The sequence below is a fragment of the Perognathus longimembris genome, chromosome 17 (genome assembly GCF_023159225.1).
Source record: "Perognathus longimembris pacificus isolate PPM17 chromosome 17, ASM2315922v1, whole genome shotgun sequence".
NCBI lineage: Eukaryota > Metazoa > Chordata > Mammalia > Rodentia > Heteromyidae > Perognathus > Perognathus longimembris.
In genome coordinates this window covers 37,581,956-37,603,562 of record NC_063177.1, presented here as the reverse complement: position 1 = coordinate 37,603,562, position 21,607 = coordinate 37,581,956, and the positions used below count along the sequence as shown (strand labels likewise).

The 21,607-nt window shown below is 46.2% G+C and overlaps 1 protein-coding gene and 1 long non-coding RNA gene across 4 annotated transcripts; one reads left to right on the top strand and one right to left on the bottom strand.

The window, feature by feature from the left end:
* Positions 1 to 4,121: 4,121 nt before the first annotated feature.
* On the bottom strand, positions 4,122 to 16,435 carry Msl1 (MSL complex subunit 1). 3 transcript variants are annotated; one of them, XM_048364958.1, is made up of 9 exons: positions 15,349 to 16,435; positions 12,390 to 12,613; positions 10,869 to 11,251; positions 8,933 to 8,980; positions 8,410 to 8,474; positions 7,117 to 7,184; positions 6,153 to 6,277; positions 5,917 to 5,989; positions 4,122 to 5,290 (listed from the first exon to the last, which is right to left on the bottom strand). In XM_048364958.1, exons 1-9 carry the CDS (start codon positions 16,114 to 16,116, stop codon positions 5,200 to 5,202), a joined length of 1,845 nt encoding a protein of 614 aa, XP_048220915.1. In that variant the 5' UTR covers positions 16,117 to 16,435; the 3' UTR covers positions 4,122 to 5,199. The 3 variants fall into 3 exon arrangements, with proteins under 3 accessions (XP_048220915.1, XP_048220918.1, XP_048220917.1); XM_048364961.1 differs by lacking the exon at positions 15,349 to 16,435 and adding an exon at positions 13,667 to 14,373; XM_048364960.1 differs by lacking the exon at positions 8,933 to 8,980 and having other exon boundaries at positions 15,349 to 16,370.
* Positions 16,436 to 16,812: 377 nt separating this feature from the next.
* Positions 16,813 to 17,726, top strand: LOC125365117. Its single transcript, XR_007213650.1, has 2 exons — positions 16,813 to 16,971; positions 17,404 to 17,726. It is a non-coding gene; the product is annotated as an uncharacterized LOC125365117 (long non-coding RNA).
* The last annotated feature ends 3,881 nt before the right edge of the window (positions 17,727 to 21,607 follow it).

Sequence of the window (21,607 nt, the reverse complement as noted above, 5' to 3'; positions counted from 1 at the left end):
ACACCTGGTGTGTGCTAGTCCAAAGGGAGGTCACTCTGACCTTGACTTTGTTGGAAGCCCCCTTACCTCAGGCTGAGCATTCAATTCAGGGCCTGGCCAAGGGCACCTCCCTTGGCCCCTAAAATTTTTTATATTCTGCTTCCTTGTTAAGACCCATATAAGCCCTGCCCCAAATCCACCCCCTGGCAAAAGCTCTGATCCCCAGGGAAGGTTGCTGCCCCTGGTTGTTCTTGCCTGTTTCCTTTCTTCTCCATTTTCCTAACAGCCATGAGACCAAAATGAATTACAAATACCTTTAGAGAATGAATCAGAATCTGAACAATCTCAACTGGCTATATAGGTGGCCAAATGAGACAACTTGTAAGTCCAGCTCCAAGAGGCTGCTTGAGTTCAAAATAGAGGATTATGATTTTTAACAAATGTTAGTAGGATTTAGCCCAGTGCTGGAGCTACTCAGAAGATGTGACAAGATTCAAAGCCAGCCCAAGTAGGAAAGTCCCTGAGATTCTTATCTCCAAATTAACAACCAAAAGGCCAGAAATGAAACTATGGCTCAAGTGGTAGAGTGCTAGACTGGTGCACACACACACATGCACGTGCACACACACACACTTTAAAAAAGAACTAAAAAGATCTGTATGGCTGGGACTGTGGCTTAGTAGTAGAGTGCTTGCCTAGCATGCATGAAGCCCTGGGTTCGATTCTCAGTACCACATATGTGGAAAAAGCTGGAAGTGGCACTTGAGCAAAGAAGCTCGGGGACAGCACCTAGGCCCTGAATTCAAGCCCCAGGACTGGCAAGAAAATAAAAATAAATAAAAAGATCTGGAAAATCTTATTTACAAGTAAATCGATACAATTAAGATTGAAAAGTTAATAGTGTCTAAAGAAAGGGGTAGTCTGCCACATTATACTTCAGATGTTTGGTCTGAGTGCATCTGAGACATGGTCTAAGTAGCATCAAACTCATGATCCTCCTACTTTACTCTTCCAAGTTCTGGGAGTAGATGTGCACCACTATACCCAGCTCTTCTGAGTCCAACTTATAAATGGACATAGAATTGTTAATTCTTACAGAGGGAACTGAAAATTCAGAAAAAAAAATTTTTTTTAGTTTGGTGCCACTGGGATTTGAACTTTGGGTCTGGTGCTTGTTAGCAGGTACGTTACCACTTGTGCTTTCCTGCCAGCCCTTTTGCTTTGGTTGTTAGATAGGGTCTCGATTTTTCTCCAGGGCCAGCCTATACTATAACCCTCCTATTTGCAGTTCGTACCACAGTGAGGTAACAGGCAAGCCCCACTGTGCCCAGCATTTTCTGTAGAGATTGGGGGTGGGGGTGGGGTCTAGTTACTTTTGCCCAGGCTGGTCTCAAACTATGATCCTCCCTTTCTCAGCCTCTCAAGTAGTTAGGCTTACAGGAGTGAGCCACTGTAGCCAGGGAGGATCTTTTCTTTTAAGGAACAGAACTTGAAGGTTTCTGAATGTTTAAAATAAACTACAGGTGTCTTACTAGAAGGACTTGGGAAAAGAGATTGACCTTCATTACTCTAGAAGACAAAACAAGAGACAATGGGTTCAAGTTACAAGGTATTATTTTGTCAGAGAATTTTCAGACGTATAGAAAAAAAGGTATATGGGGAAAAACACTGGGTTGAAACAGAGGCTGAACTTCAATTTTTTGGGAATGTCCAGGATAAATCGTGCATCAGATGACAAGGTCTGAGATTGTGTATATATGCCAGTACTAGAGCTTATTCCTTAGCTTTTTCACTCAAGGCTAGCGCTCTACCACTAAAGCCACACCTCTACTGCCAGTTTTTTTTGTTTTTTTTTTTTGGCCAGTTCTAGGCTGTGAACTCAGGGCCTGAGCACTGTCCCTGGCTTCTTTTTTGCTCAAGGCTAGCACTCTGCCACTTGAGCCACAGTGCCACTTCTGGCCATTTTCTGTGTATGTGGTGTTGAGGAATCGAACCCAGGGCTTCATGTATACAAGGCAAGCACTCTTGCCACTAGGCCATATCCCCAGCCCTTCCAGCTTTTTTTGTGTGGCTAAGAAGTAAGAGTCTCATGGACTTTCTTGCTGAGGCTGGCTTCAAAGTGAGACTTAGGATTACAGGTGTGAGCCAACAATGTTGGACTTTTGAGATGGTATGAGTGTGCACGTGTGACCCAATACTGGGGTTTGAACTTAAGGGTCTAGGTGCTAGCCTTTAGCTTTTTCACTCAGGGCTAGTGACCTGAGCTCTTGTTTATTGGAGATAAAGAGTCTCATGGCCTGCCACTGGTGGCGTACCTGTTATCCTAACTACTCAGGAGGGCAAGATCTGGGAAACATGGTTCAAAACCAACCTGGTCAGGAAAAGTCCATTGCTTTCATCTTCAATTAACCACCAGAAAGCCAGAAGTGGAGCGGTGACTCAAAAATGGCAGAGTGCTAGCCTTGAGCAAAAGAGTTCAGGGTCAGGCTTTGAGTTCAAGCCCCAGGACAAAGAGGGAAGGAAGGAAGGGAGGGAGAGAGGGAGGGAGGGAGGGAGGAGAGAGAGGAGAGAGGAGAGTGAGAGAGAGAGAGACTGTCAACTAAGGAAGAAGAGTATCCAAAGTACACTGTATTCAGGTACAAATACAAGTGAGTACCTTGTAAGGGGGAAGTAAGAGGGGGAAATAATGTGTTATACTTTATTGTGGAAATAGATCTTTTCCTAATCATTCAAATATATAAGCAGATTGATTTCTTGTTTCCCAAGAAATCTAATAATTTGAGGCAGTTCAAAAGTTAACAGCCACAATAGTTTATTTACAATTGAACTCTTTATAAGATATTTACAAGACAACCAATTTTACACATCAGAAATGGTATCAAAAGTATGAATTACAACACAGACAACAATATGAAATGGGCATAAAACAAAGCTGAGGTGGACAGACAAGCAATTTCTCTTAATTTATTAACACTAGCTTAAACTCTGTTAAAGAAATAAGGAACTATGTTTTAGGAGAATTGCAGGGCCTTCAGTTAAAGATTGAATTTCACAGTGTTGTATCCCATGTAGGGAAAAATAAGACAAATTTTTCCCTTACACTCTAACACACTGTAATTTCACTCTTTAAACTTTGTCCAGCCTCATTCTCAACAAACCCCAACATATCCAAATCAAAGGAGATCTAGAAACGGGGCCAATAAAATCAGAGGTCTTCAGCAAAAGGGAGAACCAGGGAAATGAAATCCACTTAAGTCTGGCCAGATAGCACCTCATGGATTCCTCTCAGTCTAGCAAAAGCAGTATCTGAGGAGTTCCATGTATAGGGCAGAAACATAAAGGCTAAATTTGTTAATCCACACCCAAAATTAGGAATCTGACAAATGATGAAATCAAGAAGAAGCTGAGAGGGATCCAGGAACAAAGTAAAGAGACATGAGTATTTTTTCCTTTGGGGTACATTATAAAGAAACAACATAGGTCAGAGTAGGAAGGCTAAACAGTTTGCCACATTAAAATAATAGAAAACAAAAAAATCTGGCCCAGTTTTGTTTCTTTCCTTTTTTTTTTTTTCCAAAAAGAAATCTTATCCTTAAGGTGTGAGATGAGAGCCCCTAGTGGAATAAATCCTTTACATCCTTGCTGCAAGGAAGCTTAGAGCAGGTTCCCTTATAGAGCCCATTCTCCTAAGCAGATGGAATTACACACACACACACACACACACACACACACACACACACACACACACACACAACACACGAAAAGAGAAAGAGAAATAAGAGCAGCAAGGTCATCCAAGAATACTACACGTGCTGCCGGAATAATTCTTTTCAAAATCAAACCCAGGGAGCACAGATCAACATCTCACAAAAAGCTTGTAGCAGTGGATGGCCCCTGAGGAACTTCTCTTCTCACCATATCCCATTCTCTCTCATGCTCCACTGATGGGCCCGCCACACACCTTACATACCTTGGCTTCTCCTCTAAAAGTGCTAATAATCTGGGGACATATTCTCTTTAAGGATAAAAGCCCCTACCTTCTAGGAGATTAGACCCCTACTCATTTCCACACAATAGTCCTGAAGACTAAAGAAAGGCAATTCCTATGTACGTAAGACCAGAGGTCTTGGCTTCCCCCCCTCCCCCCCAGATAGTTAGTGGGGATCTTGCACTGAGACCAAAGTGGCCTGGGAGTTCTGTCCTTAAATTTCTTTTTAACAAAATGGGGAAGGTGACCAAGATGGTACACACACGAATCTACTTTTACAAAATGAACAGAGAAGCTCAATAGGGACATCTGTTTGTTTCAAGATGTAGACATTTGCCAGCCAAAGGAAGCACATATTCTGCACCCCCCTCCCACCCTATATCTCTACCCCACCACCAAGAGCTCAGCTAAGAGGATAAAGCCCAACTAAGGAATATTTGAGAAGTGATGTGACACTAGGACATGTACACGTTCTGGCATGCCATCCCCAAATGATAAATGCTTTTGTTTAGCACTGTAACTGTCTGAAACAAACATCTCCATTCTCTTTTCAAAGATTATGTTTTTTGAGGGGTGAGGGAAGAACTTCAGTTAAGCATTAACTAAGAAAGAAAATAGTCACAACCACACATCCCTTCTTACCTAACCTATATCACAGAATAGTTTGAAGAGAACAATTATCTTTTCAGATATTTATCTATCAACTCTCCAATTTTAACCTTATTCTGTGAAAACGACTTGCTTTATCACTTCACTGTTATTTATTCCTCATCTGGTCCTAAAGCTCATGGTGAGGTCCAAAACCACTATGCGCCAACTATACATAGGATGTATACCAGAGCAAGAGTGCCAGGCAGGCACAGCTCCTAATAGAAAGGGTTGCTTCATCTTCCACATGTTGAATGAAGAGAGCCCTTGTACACCTTTAACCTAGGCAAATGTGTAGAAATGACCCTGAAACTTCCAAATCTACCATCCTATAGATTTAGCTTGAGAGCTCATTTCCCCAAAAAGGGAAAAGAATTCCCAATCACTCTAATTCTCAATTAGCCCAGTGAAAGACTTTTTGTGAATCCAGAGTGACAAAAATAAAACTAAAATCAAGGGAGTATGGAAGGGCATCATCAGCAAATGATAACATACATGAGGACATAGGTCACATAACAGGTCTCTGCCACTCTCTGGGAATGGCATGCTACAACTATCTGAAGACAGAGTTCTTGCCAGCACAGCTATTTCCTACACGTCCGGTGAGGTGTTTGCTTCTTCTGGATCTCCAGCCTGCATCGGCTACGTTCATCCAACCAGGGCAGCTCAAAATTTCTAGGAAAAAAAGATGAGGATATCAATGGCAAGACTAGAAGGAGCTGGGCACGAGTGGTTCATGCCTGTAGTCCTAGCTTCTTAGGAGGCTGAGATCTGAGGACTGTGGTTCAAAGCCAGCCTGGGCAGGAAAGTCCGTGGGACTCTTATCCCCAATTAACCACCAGAAAACTGGAAGTGGAGGTTGTAGCTACAAGTTGTAGAGCACAAGCCTTGAGCAACAAGAGTTCAGGGACAACATTCAAGCCCTGAGTTCAAGCCCCATGACAGATCAAAACAAATAAGCAAGCAAACAAACAAACAAAAAATTAGGAGATATTCAGTATGACAAGACAGCATCTCTGTAATGCTCTCATGCTTCTCACCATTTCCAGCCCTTACTGCTGAGACCCAAGTTTCAATTGTCATTCATGCCTCTGAATAATAGTCCATATACTATTAAAGTAACAGATTAATCTATTTCTTGGTCAAAAAACAATTCCTGGCTGTTGCTCAGGTAGCTTCACATCTATCATAGAATCATGGTTATCCTTAAGCCATTTGGTTTGACCTATCTAGGCTTCTGGAGTCTGAAAGGAGATACAGAACACAAAGGACAGGGGACAAAGTAAGTCCTTTATACTTACTGTGGAGCTAATTTTGGTAATGGCCGTCCAAATGCTACAACCGGCAAGAAGGGGGTAATCATCAAACTTTCAACTACGGAAGAAAGTCAAATGAGACCTTGTTAGTGACACAGGTGGAAAGTGTCTAGTAACAATGGCACCAAAATAGCCTACTCATCAGAACAAGTTGTATTCTGAAGCTATACACCCCCCTTTTTCTTCTGAAAAAATTACTTTCTTAGAGAGGTAAAACTTACCATCATCTGGCTCAGGGAAAAATGAGGTAACCTCAGGCTCAGATTCCTGAATTCCTTTCTTTTTATACATTCTGAGCTGCAGTCGCTGTAAAATTCTTTGTTCCCTGATCCTTTGAATATCCCACCTGGGAAAAACCAGACACACAAAACAAACACATTACTGCTTACCCCAAATTTGTTCTGTAAGAACACTTCAAGGCCAGGGCTGGGAATATGGCCTAGTGGTAAAGTGCTCGCCTGGTATACATGAAGCCCAGGGTTTGATTCCTCAGTACCAAATAAACAAAAACAAAAAAGCCAGAAGTGGTGCTGTGGCTCAAGTGGTGAACACTAGCCTTGAGCAAAAGAAGCTGAGGGACAGTGCCCAGGCCCTGAAGGAAAAACAAACAAACAAAAACCTCACGGTCCAGATGCTAGGAAAATACTTACTGACTCTTCTAGGTAGGATAAAGCGACTGCTGACTGCTTGGTTAGGAAGAGCTATTAAGGTCTAGCAATCCAGATTATGTGTTGGTGTTCCACACAAAGTAGAACTGAAGAAGGACATAAATAAAGAAAAGCTTGGGTATCAGTGCCTCACACCTGTAATCCTAGCTACTTAGGCTGAGATCTGAGGATCATGGTTTGAAACCAGCTGGTAAAGTCTGTGAGACTCTGATCTCCAACTAATTGCCAAAAAACTGCAAGTGGAGCTGGCGCTCAAGTGGTGTATACAGCACTAGCTTTAAGCACAAAAGCTCAGTGTTAGCCCGAGTCCTGAGTTCAAGCCCCAGGATTGGCATAAAGAAAAAAAGAAAAGGAAGTCAAACATGTTTACTTACAACTATCACTTGCACCTACGATACTCAACTGATTAGGAAGTCAATAATGGAGTATTAAGAGCTGTAGGGCTGTCCACAACATGGAAGAGGGAGCTCAGGGTGCTGGGGATCAGTTGTTTCCATGATGGACATCTGTGCCTTACCTTTTCCTTCTCTTCTCATCCAGCTCCAGTTTTGCATGCCTCTTTGAAAACACACTGTCATCCAGGTTCTGGTTAAGGAACAGCAGTAATAAGCTAAATCACCATATCATATTCATATAACTACCTACATCCAGGCTTTTTGTCACCTACATTCTTTCAGAAACTACAAATTTCAAAATAATTCCCTTAATTTTCCAAAGTAAAAGCCACAACCATCACGGTGGATGGATGCTGATGGCTCATGCCAGTAATCTTGGATACTCAAGAGGCTGAGTGAGACCTGGAAGATCAAGGTTCAAGTTCAAAGACAGTCTGGGTAGGAAAGTCCATGAAACTCTGTCTCCAACTAATCAGGAAAATGCTCACCACATAGAACTGAAACCCCTGAGATTGCCATTAATTCTCCCTACCTACATATGCTCAGAGTCTGAGTTCAGCTATCAAATTTTTTAGAGTCAAATGAGCTTATAATGGTATACTTTTCTACTTGGCATAAAATCTCCCATTGTTTTCAACATTTTTCTTTTTTTGCCAATCCTGGGGCTTGGACTCGGGCCTGAGCACTGTCCCTGGTTTCCTTTTGCTCAAGGCTAGCGCTCTACCACTTGAACCACAGTGCCACTTTCGGTTTTTTTCTGTTAATGTGGTGCTGAGGAATTGAACCCAGGGCTTCATGCATGCTGGGCAAGCACTCACTCTATCACTAAGCCATATTCCCAGCCCTCCAGTTTTGTTTTTTTTCCTTAAACTGTCAAGTTTGGGGCTTGAATTCAGGCTTACATGCTTTTGCTTGCTTAAGGCTAATGCTCTACCACTTGAGCCACAGCTCCACTTCCAGCTTTTTGGGGGTTAAGTGGAAATAAAGAGTTTCAGACTTTCCTGCCTGGGCTGGCTTCAAACTGTGATCTTTACATCTTAGCCTTCTAAGTAACTAGGATTACAGATGTAAGTCACCTAGGTCAGGCAGCAACTTATTTTTGAGAAATGCACTTTGGATCCTGGCTTTCTCATATATGAAATGAAGGAGTCAGACTAGATAAGTCCAACTAGACAAGTTCCTTTCTGCAATTCAAAGTTGAAACATAAAAAAATGTACATGACATCCATCCACATAGTTATGCCCCTCCATTTCTTTTAGATGGGCTGGCCTCAGAGTCCTAGGTTTAAGCAACCTTCCTGCCTCAGTCTCCAAAGTAGTTGGGACTATAGATACCAGCCTCCATGGCTGGCTGAACCCGCCCCACATTTTATTTAATCTCTTACTCTCTTCTATGACAAGCTCTTGGTACTCACCTCCAAAATGTCTGAAGGATTTGGGTCCCTTAGAGGCTCTACCAAGTGGTCCCTCCAAGAAGGAACTGAAAAAAAAAAAGAAAAAGAAAAAGAAAGAGAGGAGGGGTGGAACCACCCTTAAATCCAAAGTCTTATAAACCCTCTACCTATTCACTAGGATAAGAGATCTCTCCCCAGATAAGACAAAGTTACCAAGTGATAGGAATCCATTCTATGGCCTCACCTGAAGCCATATTCAGTGTCCTGGCTATGGTATAAAAGTACCTAAAATGCCATTGTGGTCTGCCAAACTCGGGAACACAAAAAACCCTAAGCCAATACCTGACAATTCATAAAATGGATGCTATGGCAGTTCCTGAAAAACAACTGAAATTTGTTGTCATTTTGAAGTCTATATGGTAATGTAATCAAACACCAAGGACTCTCACCCACATCCAGCAGATGGGGAATTCAGCTCCCAACCAGCCACCAGCCCACCCACCTCCACCCCAGGCCCAGCCAGCAAAATTCCTATTCTACTCACCAGCCAAGACTGAAGTTTCTCCTGCAACACTTGATGGCATCAGACACCCTAAATAATGCAGGAAAGAAGAATCATCTCAGTGTAAAAGAAAAAAAGCCCATACCCAAGATGGAGGAAAGGATCATCACTGAAGTTCTCACTTAGGAAGCCATTTTGTTTTTTGAGTTGTTTTGAGAATTTCTCTCTGGGGGAGGGGAAAAGGGAACAACAGACAAAAGAAAAGAAAATAAGCCCACCACTTTTTTTTTTACACTGAGACGACTTCTTTTCTTCATTATTTAGGGTGGTTTCCCTGCAACAGTTGATGGCCAAGGATATCAAACCTTAAAACTCAGAACATGGCAGGTGAGTAAAAGTTGACCCTATTTTTCAAATAAAAGATCAATGTTCTCAAAACTTACATATGTAGTCTTCTTAAACAGCTCCCTCCTCCCTCCAAACAAACTACCTTGCTGGTCCAGCCTGAACAACATGCACAAAGACTGGCTTCCTTAGAACAAGCCATTGAGACTTCCTCTTGAGATAGGGGGACCAAGAACAAGGATTCACATGTTTATTGGAACTCAGGCTCCTCAAAGGACTAGGATATCCCCAGTCACACTCCTTCAAATGGTCGGGCCCACAATCTCAGAGGTGTTTGGAACTTGCTTTACTAGGGCAGACGGGGTTTTCAAAAACAGCCAGTCACACAGAGTATCTCCAGACCAAGCCATTTCCCAATTCCGGATAGGAAGTTACTTCAGTTTCTCTTAAGTTGTTACAAAGCATTGCCATGGTAGCAAAAAGGTTAACCATTAGGGATGAACCTTCAACTGACTGAACAACAGAAAAATCTGAATCTAGATCAGGATCCTAGTCTCTCATACATTCAAGTGTGAGGCCTAATAAATGTCAGATAATGAATCTATCTTCCCCACTTAATGTTGTCACCACAACAGCCAAACAAAGCCTGGAGAATGCTCTCATCTCATTGGAATGGATTCCCATCCCCATCCCTGCTAGGACAAGGCACAGGGATAGAAACTCAGGTCTGAGGCTCTATCCAAGAATGCTTCCCCACCACAACCCAAGACACCCACAGTGACTGTCACAGGCTAGTAGCACACAATGAAGACACATTCCAGTTAATAGTTGATGTAGGAGATAGGGGAGCATCTCTGTGTGGAAGCCATAAAGGAAAAAAAAAGGAATGAAAACCAAGTCCCATATCCCCACCCTCCCCAAGCAGCTCAGATATCCCAAGATAGTCCTTATTGTTTGAAAAATAGTTTGTAGACCATTTTATTTAAATATATGAACAACCAATGGGCTACTGCAATCCAAGTAAACTCTTCACATTTTAGAACCTTTGTGAAGTATAGTAAGATTAAGTAAGACTGTTGGTCTTTGGCAGATTCCTCCTGCCCCCAGACCGGGACATAGAGATACAGATAAATGTTTATATAGTTAAGAATGGAGGCCCAGATGAAATCCCCCATCCCAACCTGGCTCCCCAACCAAAAATTACCATTAGCCCCTGAGAACACCCAAAGACCACCCTCCCAGGTTTCACATAATATCAATTTCAGGAACAGTCGTGCACGGCAAAGTATAAGTTCTATGCATTTCACAGCACAGAAAACCCTTCTTTCAAGAGGGCATGCAAGTTGCCGGAGATTACACCCCCCAAGTCTGATGCTCTTGTGATGAGCAACTTACTGGCAAACACATCTCCCAGTGTTGTAAGCAGGCAAATACATTGTACACATTTTGCTGTAATTCCATCTATTTGCAATGCCTGCACAGTGTCTGTCTCTGGCTGTTAACTTACTCATTCTTGACAGAACTCTGCTTTATTGATTGCACTTTAAAAAAAAAAAATGCCAAAGGCATTTTCACACTTGTTAGCTTGACCGCCACCACTAGGGTATAAGAGCAAGTGTTCTCTATGCCTTACTTGCTACAGTCTCCTCCTTCTTTGGAGAGGATTCCCGTAATGGTAATGGTGATGGGGGAGGCTGGTGCCAACGACACAAATACATTTCTGTGGTGGAAAGGTACGGCAAATCTTCTATCTCACTTGCGAAGGCTTTCTCCTTGGGATGGGCGATGGGTCCCTTTTGGGGAGTGGAGAGTCTTGGTGGAGTGTCCACTGAAGACCGGGGCTTTTCTGGGGTTTCTTGGCTCCTCAATTCACGCTTACAAAGAGTTTCAGATAAGGAACCACAGGGCTCCTCTTTAATGGGAGAGTGCTTAGGAGTTTTTGTTTTGACTTTTGAAAATTCAGGAGCCAGCTTTTTTACTGGAGTCTTTCTTTCTGTACTTCCAAATGAGGTTTTCCTATCAGATAGGAAAGAAAATGTAAGATTTATTGACTCTTGAATAAAATCTGATCTGAATATGTTTTGGGGCAAAGAAGTACTTTGTTTCCATGCTCCAAAATAACCAGTGCTCATGGTACTTACATATATGGTGCTCATTTGGAAGTCATGAGCAGAAACCACCTTATGATTAACAGTACATAGACTAGGACCTTCGTAAATAAAAAAAACAAGGTTCCACATTTAAGAATCTCTAATAGAGCCAGGAGCTGGTGGCTCATGCCTGTAATCCTAGCTACTCAGGAGGTCTACATATCAAGATTTGAAGTCAGCCCAGATAGAAAAGTCTATGAGGCTCTTATCTCTGATTAAGCACCAGAAAGCTAGAAATGGTGCCATGGTTCAAGTGGCAGTCCACCAGCCTTGAGTAAAAAAGCTAAGGGATAGCACCCAGTGCCTGCAAACCCTAGTATGGGTGAGTACACAAACACACACACGGGTCTTTATTTTCATCAAAGTTCTTTAGCCAACATTAGATGCCACTACCCTGTTACTGATTTCATTCCTGTCAACCAGAGACTCACTACTCTATTTTAATAACTTGCCCTGTTTCACGTTACAACCTATATGTCTTTTTTTTTTGGGGGGGGGGGGAGATAACTGGAGTTTGAACTCAGAGCCATGTGCCAAGCACTCTATCATTCCTTATTAACCAACCTAAATTCTGTGCTTCTTTTTCATGATCCATTTCCTCCTTCAAGTTTCACAATTCTTAGTATGTTTAATACCTGTGGATCCTATAAAAGTGAGTTTTTAACAAGTGTTTTCTGTGTATTTTATTGTTTAAATTATATTAATTTATGTCTATCAATGTCTCACATAAGGGAGTAATTTAACATTTTTCAAACTTGAAGTAAACTGCTATAGCTTTAAAAAAACTATTTCTTATCATTCTCTTTATGATATACTTACTACTGTGACCAAATGTTCCTAAGAGACTTTAAATAGCCAGCTGCAAGACTGTTTCAAGATAGAGAAGACTTGGTAATTCAGGCTAAGGTTGCAATAAAACCAATGCATAAATCCCAACCCCTACATTCAATCACTGTAAGAAGTCCTCATCATGTCCAGACAGTAGAACAAAGTTATGAGCACACCTTTTATGTCCCTTTCCACTCCGCCCACAGGAGAAAGGCTTGGGAGGCAGAGTCTGGGATGTTTCAGAAAGCTCTGACTGGCACTCCAATTTAATTTTCTCCGATAGCTCAGTTTCCTCTCTCTCTTCAGTTTCATAGCCCTGAAACAGCTTGTGCCTTTCCTTCTCGTTATCCTTCTTTACCAGCTGCATCCGCCTTTCCATACGTTCAATCCGAGCAAGGAGCTAAAAGAAAGTGACAAGACATAGGCTTAATACACTCAAAAGAATCCACTTAGGAATCAGCACAGTTCTCAGCAATATTTTTTGGAAGCTCCTATCAATTGAACTTATTTTTAATTGGCAGAAATTAATCTCAATAGTTTTCTTCAAACTCAAGAGAGAAGATAAGACATATGATTTAATTTTAGTGGTTAGCCTAAATGGAAAGAGGTATGGGGCAATTTGTAGTTCAGTATTCTGAAAGATCCTCTACATAAGAGAGAGGCCACAGCATGTCTTTTAGTGGCATGCTATGTGGTACTGCTAACCAAAGCAGTTGGGGAGTTTCTCATATATCATATATTGTTCTCCGTGTGTGGCGCGTGCACGCTCAGTGCTGAGAAGCTGGTCCTTGAGAGGGAATGGTAGGCAAGCACTCCACTACTAAACTTTATGCCATCTTGTGTTTTTTAAGAGGACCTTAAGTCACCCAAAATAGTACATACATAGAGAGGGAATCAAGAACTTACAGTATCACTAGGGATGGCAGTACTATTTGAAAGTGTGTGTGTGTGTGTGTGTGTGCTATACTTCTAAAACAATGAACATTCCCTTTGAAAAAAGCTATATAGAAAACAGTAATATAAGCTGGGTGCCAGTGGCTCACACTTGTAATCCTAGTTACTCAGGAGGCTGAGATCTGAGGATGGCGGCTCAAAGTCAGCCAGGGAAGAAAGTCCATGAGATTTTTATCTCTAGTTAAGCACCAAAAAAGCCCAAAGTGGAGCTGTGGCTCAAGTGGTAGAGCACTAGCCTTGAGTAAAAGGAGACCAAGGTCAGCACCCATACCTAGTTCAAGCCCCAGGACCAGAAAAAAAAAGTAATATAAATCCTAGCAAATAATGGCATGTATATAATGCTTTGCATTTGAAAGAAAAGAAACAATATTTAAATATTCCTTAAAATTAATATCCTTTCATTCTAATTAAAAGAGGACTACATATCAAAGAGAAAATGGAAGTCTATTGTCATAAAAGCTTCACATTAACTCAACTTCTGAGAAAATGTGCTACTTACACCATACTACAAGAATTTGATCAGGGTTATACAGTGTTAGTATTTCTGCCTTCATTACATCCATTGCATAGATTTCAGTAGAGGCCAAACAATGGCTGGAATAAGAGAAACAAGCTTAAGCAATGCTAGGACTGCAATACATAACAGAAGCAGTGAACGCCAAGTTTTAACCAATATTCTATCCTTAATTCACCCCACTTTTCCTACCTAGGAAATCCTGCAAAAGGGACATTACCTAAGCAACACAACAGAAGCCACCAGTCAGCAGAGCCCCACTTGTCAGACATAGTCTCATTTCATCTTCTTTTATCTGTTTTGATTCACAGCCTTAGCATTAGTTCACCACAATTTGTGGATATTTTCTTAATTTCTTCTCCTTCACTGGTCTTTCTTCCCATCCCCTCCCCATGGAAGGATATGAAGTGCTGTAATTACAGAACCAACACACCCCTAGACTGCAGTAGAGTACCTAAGCAGTGGCACCTCCATATTGAGTAACTTCCACAAACCAACACAGATATTTTCCTAAGACCTGCCCCAGCTTCCATTCCACCTCTCAGAATGCATTCTCCAATTTTTTTTTAAAAAGCAGCCTGATGAGATTCATTTGGAAAACAAACAAAATGAATAGCCTCTGCTCCCTAGCTCAGCCCTTGGCGCACCACTGGGCGAGGGGAAGGGGTGAGTGCAGAGAGGAGAGGGAGGGAGGGAGGAGAGGAAGACAGAGACATAGAGACAGGGAGGGAAACTGCTGTAGCCTCAACCTAACCATTGTAGAAACCATGTTTATTTTTAGGCAGGTATGCTAGCACAGTAAAACCCCACCACCCCAGCTTCCCTGATATATGAAGGAGTATGTTTAAGGTGGAGGTGCCCTTAAACAAGCCTATGTACAAGAAGTATGAAGAAATACTAACAGACTTCTCCTACTATGCTCTAGATTCTCAAAGAGAGATTTTGGAGGGAATGGATCTATTTAATATACTGAATAAGCTTACTTTTCCCTGATGGTCTTAAAATCTTCCAGCTTCAAACATCATGCTTATTCAAGGGGCCTGGGTCAGTGGGTTATGTTTTATAACTCAAATTCCTATCAAAATTGTCTGAAACCAAAGGCAGTGATTCTCATAACATCATTTAAGAAAGCCAAACAGAATTCTATGAAGTTCACCTCTACCCCTCTGCCCGCTGAAGGGCCTACGACCCTCTGGTCTAAAGATGCTGCAGCACTGGTTAGAGCAACAGCTGCTATGGGCCTCCCCTCCACAATCCATTACTAACGCAATAGCTCTTTAACTTAACCCCTTCCACACAGCCACCACATCTCCACCCCAACCCTTTCATTTTTTTTTTTTAACCCCTCACACATCAAGTCTTTCCCCATTCTAAACGTCTTTCCCACAAGTCTGAGGCTGTCATTTTAAATTAACCCTTCGGCGCCCGAAACCACCCCTCCCCCCCTCCCCCTGGGAGGTTTGCCCTTTAACCCCTTCGCTCCGACCCAACGTGTCTGGGAGCTGGGTTCCCCAGCACCCGGCACCTAAGATTACTCGTCTGCGGGTGGCCAACCTCCTCTACCCCCTCACCAAGGGAGACCTAAGCCTTCCCCAGTCCCCCCCCCTCCCCCCGAGCATGCGCACAGCGCGCTCCCCGGCCCGAACGCCGATTAACCCCTCGCGTACCGTGTCTCTCTCGGACTTGAGCTCCTCGATCTCCTTCTCCTTGGCCTGCAGCTGCTGCTGCTGCTGCTCGATGAGGTCCAATTGCAGCAGGAGTATCTGTTTGAGGCAGGCGGCCTGGCTGGAGGCTCCCGAACCGCCGCCACCCCCGAGAGGGCTCTTCCTCATACTCTTCCATCTGCCCTCGCTGGCCGCCAGGGTCCCAGCGGTAGCGGTGGGCGCGAGTGGTGGCGGCCCGGGCAGAGGTAGTGGCGGGGGTCCCGCCGGGTCCGAGGCGGTGGCAGCCGGCGCAGCCGCCCCACCCTTGTCCCCAGCCCAGGGCGTAGGCTCTTTGGCCGCCGCCACGAGCGAGCCCGTCTGAATGGGCAGCACCGCCTGATACTTGGGTCGGGGGCTGCAGCCGGCGCCGGCCGCCGCCGGCTCCCCACCGATGCCGGCTTGTTTGGTAGCCGGGGGCGGGCAGGGCAAGGGCACCGAACCGCCCCAGCTCTCTTCCTGCTGCCCGGGGGCCGCCCCGGCCGGGAGTAACAAACCCCGGCCCTTGCCGCCGCAGCCGGCCGGGGAGGGCGCGGGGCTGCCGCCCTGGGAGGAGGCCAGCGGGGGCCCCGGCTCCTTGAGCTTACGGTGCCGGGGAAGGAAGTGGGCTTCGGCCGCCCCGGGCTCGTCCTCGGGCCCGCCCAGCGCCGCAGCCCGCTCGTAGTCCAGTCGCTGCTCAGGGTTGCCGCCGGCAGGGGCCGCGGCCGCCTTGAACACTGCGGATCTCATGGTCATAGTGGTCCGGGGCCGCGCCGGGCACCGAGGCGGAGGAGGGGCGGGGAGGGGGCGAGGTGCGGGGGGTCGCGGACGCAGGGGGGGGGAGGGGAGTTTGGCGGGCTCGCCTCAGCAGCGCGGCCGCGGGCCTCCGCTAGCGCGGCTGCTCCGGAGCCCGGGCGCCATCCCGCCGGCGAGCGGAGAAGTGGAGGCCGCGGCTGAGGCCCGCCGCCGGCCCACGGGGGCCTCGCCGCCGCCGCCTCTGCTGCCGCCGCCGCCGCCGCCTTCGCCTCAGAGGCAGGAGCTCGCACCCAGCCGCCCCCGAGCTCATCCCCGGAGCTCGCCTCGGCCCCCCCTGGCCCGGCCGGGCCCGCCTCGTCTCCCCACCCCGCACCCCCCCTTCCCCGCCCCGGCCCCCCGCCCCGGAGCTCGCCTCAGCCGCCCCGAGCTTCCATTCCTCTCCCCCCCCCTCCTCCTCCTCCTCCTCAGGAGGAGGTGGAAGGGATGGGTCCGCCCCGAGCCCTCCTACTCCGGGTGGGGGTCTGCTGCCTCCCCTGGGGGTCTCTGCCGCTCCGGGCCCCCCTCCCCCACAGTCACCCCCGGCGCCTCAGCGTTTCCCTTTAAAAAAACCGAGCCGCTCGCAGCCGCCACCGCCGGAGCCACCGCCGACCGGAGGGCGCATGCGCCGGGAGGGCGGCGGGCGGGAGCGCACGGGCCGCGCAGGGGAGGGCGGCGGGCCGCACTATTGTGAAAGGGGCCCGGGCCGCCGCCAGGGGGGCGGGAAGGGTTCTCCCCCCCCCCCCGCTTCCTCCCCCGGGGGGCCGGCGCAGGGCTGCGGGGCGCGGACCGAGGAGCGCGCGGAAGGAGCGGGCGAAGGTGGGCAGCCCCGGGAGGGGCGGGCCTGGGGAGGGTCAGGCGGCCGCTGGGACCTGGGAAATGCGGAGGCTTCCCCCGGAGAAGCGGCGCACGCGGGGGAATGGAGGTGGGAGAAAGGGAAGGGGAAGGGGAAGGGGAAGGACAGGGGCTCGGGAGGTAGATGGCGCCCGCCCTTCGTAGCTGCGTGCGGAGCGCCCCACCGAGCCCGGCCTGCACGGGGTCGCCCTGCCTGCTCGGGCGCCTTGGCAACGCGCCTGGCGCAGGCCGGCGGGGCCCAGCGCGGCGCCTCCCGGACCAGTCAGGATCCAGGCTCCGCTTTGGAGCGGGTTGCGAGTGGCTTGGGGTAGTGGCGCCCTAACCCGTTCCCCCCCTTACGCGCCCTGCCAAGCCCCACACTTGGTGTGGAGAGAATGAAGTTCTTTGTCTCTAAAGGACCCGGGACAGAAACGGAGGGACTTCTGCACCCCAGAGGCAGGAAAACCCACGATGTCTACTGCCCAGGGAGTTGTTGCCACCACCTCTTCAGCATGAAGGACTACCAACTACCAACAGATCTTTCCCAACGGCCACCTACCTCCCCAGCTAGTGTTTTCTGCAGGAGGAAGCTCGGGAAGAAAATCTCTTAAGAGATTTATAATTTATGCCTTTGTGAGGGGCAGCGGTGCTTTAAGGCCTTCTATCAGAGCACCTCTTATCTCCATGTTCATTTCCCATGTGTGTCTTCCCTTTCCAAGCAACTTAGCCATTTGAGGTCAGGTCTCCTAGTGTTCCTTGTTCCTTTTTTTACGGGGTGTGTTTGGCGTGGGGTGGGGGGGGAGGATCCATCCTGGCTCTTGGACTGCCTCTGAGCCATTTTGACTCAAGGCTAGCACTCTATCCACTTGAGCCACAGCTACACTTCAGGCTTTTTGGAAGCTAATTGGTGATGAGTCTCTAGGACTTTCCTGTGGAGGTTGGCTTGGAACCACAATTCTCAGGTCTCATCCTTCAGAGTAGCTGGGATTGTAGGTAGGAGCCCCTGTGAGTGGAGGGAAATTGCCCAAGGCTAGTACTGCTCTACCTTTGGAGACACACCTCCCCTTAGAGCTATTTTGATAGCTAATTGAAGATAAGAATTTCCTGAACTTTCCTGCCCCAACTGGCTAAGGACTGTGAACCTCAATATCTAAGCCTTCTGAGTAGCTGGGGTTACAGGTTAGGAGCCACCACCAACACCCAGCTGTTTTTTTGTTGTTTTTTCCTTTCTGGGCCTGGGCTCTGTTGAGACTGTGCTCAAGGTTAGAGCTTTAACATGTGAGCCACAATGCCACTTCTGGCTTTTTCTGAGTAGTTTATTGGAGATAAACTGCTAGGGTTGGCTTTGAACTGAGATCCTCAGTTCTCAGCCTCCTGAGTAGCTAGGACTGCGGCTTAAGCTACCAATGCCTGGCTGCAGAAACTTTTAAGTACTCTTAATTGGTTCTTTTTCTCTTTTTTTTTTTTGTTTTTTGTTTTTTGGCCAGTCCTGGGGCTTGGACTCAGGGCCTGAGCACTGTCCCTGGCTTCTTTTTGCTCAAGGCTAGCACTCTGCCACTTGAGCCACAGCGCCACTTCTGGTCATTTTCTGAACCCAGGGCCTCATGTCTACGAGGCAAGCACTCTTGCCACTAGGCCATATCCCCGGCCCCCTTGGTTCTTTTTCTATCTGTGTTTTAAAAAATCTGTATGGCGGGCTGGTAATGTGTCTTAGTGGTAGAGTGCTTACCTAGCATTCAGAAGCCCTAGGTTTGATTCTTCAGTACCCCATAAACAGGAAAGGCTAGAAGTGGTACTATGGCTCAAGTGGTAGAGTGCTAGCCTTGAGCAAAAGAAGCTGAGGGACAGTGCCCAGGCTTGAGTTTGAGTTTAAGCCCTAGGACTAGGGGGAAAAAAAATCTGTATGAACTCACGTGAAAGCCCCTAATTGAAACTGTGTCTCTTCCTTGTGGACCCAAAGCATTAAGCACAGGAAAGTTTGAACACATGGGTATGAGAGTGTTCAGAAGTCAAGAGGGGGCTGGGAATATGACCTAGTGGTAGAGTGCTTGTCTCGTTCTTATACATGAAGCCCTGGGTTTGAGTCCTTAGTAATATATATATATAGAAAAAGCCAGAAGTGGCCCTTGAGTGCTACTAGCCTTGAGCAACAAGAAGCCAGAGACAGTGCTCAGGCCCTGAGTTCAGGCCCCAGGACTGGCCAAAAAAAAAAAAAAAAGGCAAGAGTGCCCTAGCCCTCTTCCACCAAGCTGTATGGCCTCAGATCTGCAAGGGAAATACTGGGCTTAGGAATACCAAGGAAGGGAAGTGTGAAAGTGTGGTACAATTGTAGAATGTGACCTTTCAGTCTATAAGCTTCCATTCTACTTTCCATGCCACCTCACACTCATGCACTGACAACTCCCAAGTTTCTGTGTTCCTCTTTGTCTCATCCCCTCACAAAATCATTTCTCCAATTGCCTGATTTGTGTATCCAGATGAATGTTGAATAAGGATTTCAGACTAATCTAAAATCAAGCTTCTGAATCCTGCTTCTAGTATCTGGTAAGTCAGCAAATTATATACTTCCAAATATATGTCCAGGCTGGGGATATGGCCTAGTGGCAAGAGCACTTGCCTCACATACATGAAGCCCTGGGTTCGATTCCCCAGCACCACATATACAGAAAATGACCAGAAGTGGCACTGTGGCTCAAGTAGCAGAGTGCTAGCCTTGAGCAAAAAGAAGCCAGGGACAGTGCTCAGGCCCTGAGTCCAAGGCCCAGGACTGGCAAAAAAAAAAGAAAAGGAAAAAAAAAAGCGCTTGCCAAATATATGTCCAAAATCCTATACTACCTCAACACTTTCACCTCCAGAAGCCACAACCTAATCTGTGTGTGTGTGTGTGTGTGTGTGTTTTAAATGGCTGTAACCTTGTAATTGGTCTCAATGCCAACCTATACCTTCCCTCATGTCTGCTTCTCTGAGAAGCTGTAGTGCTCCCAATAAGATGTGAAATCGTGCTCTTTCTCAAATTAAAAACCTCTCCTAACTTCCCATCTCATTTGAATGAAAAGCAAGACCTCTGTAAAGCCTGTTGGATCTGGCCTCAATATTGCTCTGACCTCCCCTTAGTTTATTCCTCTCGCCATATTCATTCACCTCCTTGCTGCCCCTTGCATACCCAGCACATGTATGCCCAAGTCCTTCCATTTTCCGATCCCTCTGTGTGGATCTCTTTTCCTTCACCTCTTAATATCTTTTCAGTGATAACTTCTCTGGCTATACTTATAGATTCTCAACCTCCTTCAAACATACTTTCCCCTTAATCTGCTTTTCTTTGATCCTAGTAAATGTAAGTTTCCTGTATTGTTCAGTGCTGTGTTTTTGGTTTTCTTTTTTGCCAGTCCTGGGCCTTGGACTCTGCCTGAGTGCTGTCCCTGGCTTCTTTTTTTTTTTTTTTTTTTTTTTTTTTGCTCGGCCACCTGGAGCCACAGCGCCACTTCTGGCCATTTTCTATATATGTGGTGCTGAGGAATCAAACCCAGGGCTTCATGTATATGAGGCAAGCACTCTAGCCACTAGGCCATATTCCCAGCCTCAGTGCCGTGTTTTTAGCATCTAGAGCCATACCTGGCACAAAGTACTCATCAATAGATATACATCAAGTGAGTAAATGAGCTGTTTAGATGTATCAAGATAAGGTATCTACCCTTAACCTTTAGCTTGGTTTGAAAGTGGCAGTCACAGAACATTGTTATACAAAAACTAGTCAGGCACCAGGGCTAGGAATGTGGCTTAGTGGTAGAGTGCTTGCCTAGCATGCATGCAGCTCTGGGTTCTATTCCTCAGTACCACATATACAGAAAAAGTTGGGGGCTGGGAATATGGCCTAGTGGCAAGAGTGCTTGCCTCCTACACATGAAGCTCTCGGTTCAGTTCCCCAGCACCACATATATGGAAAATGGCCAGCAGGGGCGCTGTGGCTCAAGTGGCAGAGTGCTAGCCTTGAGCGGGAAGAAGCCAGGGACAGTGCTCAGGCCCTGAGTCCAAGGCCCAGGACTGGCAAAAAAGAAAAAGTTGGAAGTGGCGCTGTGGCTCAAGTGGTGGTAGAACAAAAGTTCAAGGACAATGTCCAGGCCCTGAGTTCAAGTTCGAGGTCTGGAAGAAAACAAAAGCCAGGCATTAATGGCTCAGGTCTATAATCCTAACTATTCAGGAGACTGAGAATCAAGGTTCAAAGCCAGCCTGGGCAAGAAAGTCCTAGGAAACTCGTATCTCCAATTAACTAGAAAAATCTAAGGGACAGCGCCTGTGCCCTGAGTTCAAGCCCTACTACTGGCATACACAGACACACATGATTAATGAAATCTAGGTGAGACCAAAGTTGTGCAGAAGCAATAATATACTTTCTGCCAAGTGCTGCTCACACCTGTAATCCTAGCTTCTCAGGAGGCTAAGATCTAAGGATTATAGTTCAAGGCCAGCCTGGGATAGAAATCCTTTGACTTTTGTTGTTGTTAGTCCTGGGGTTTGAATTCTGGGCCTGGGCACTGTCCCTGAGCTCTTCAGCTCAAGGATAGCACTCTATCACTTGAGCCACAGCACCATTTCTGGTTTTCTGATGGCTAAATGGAGATAA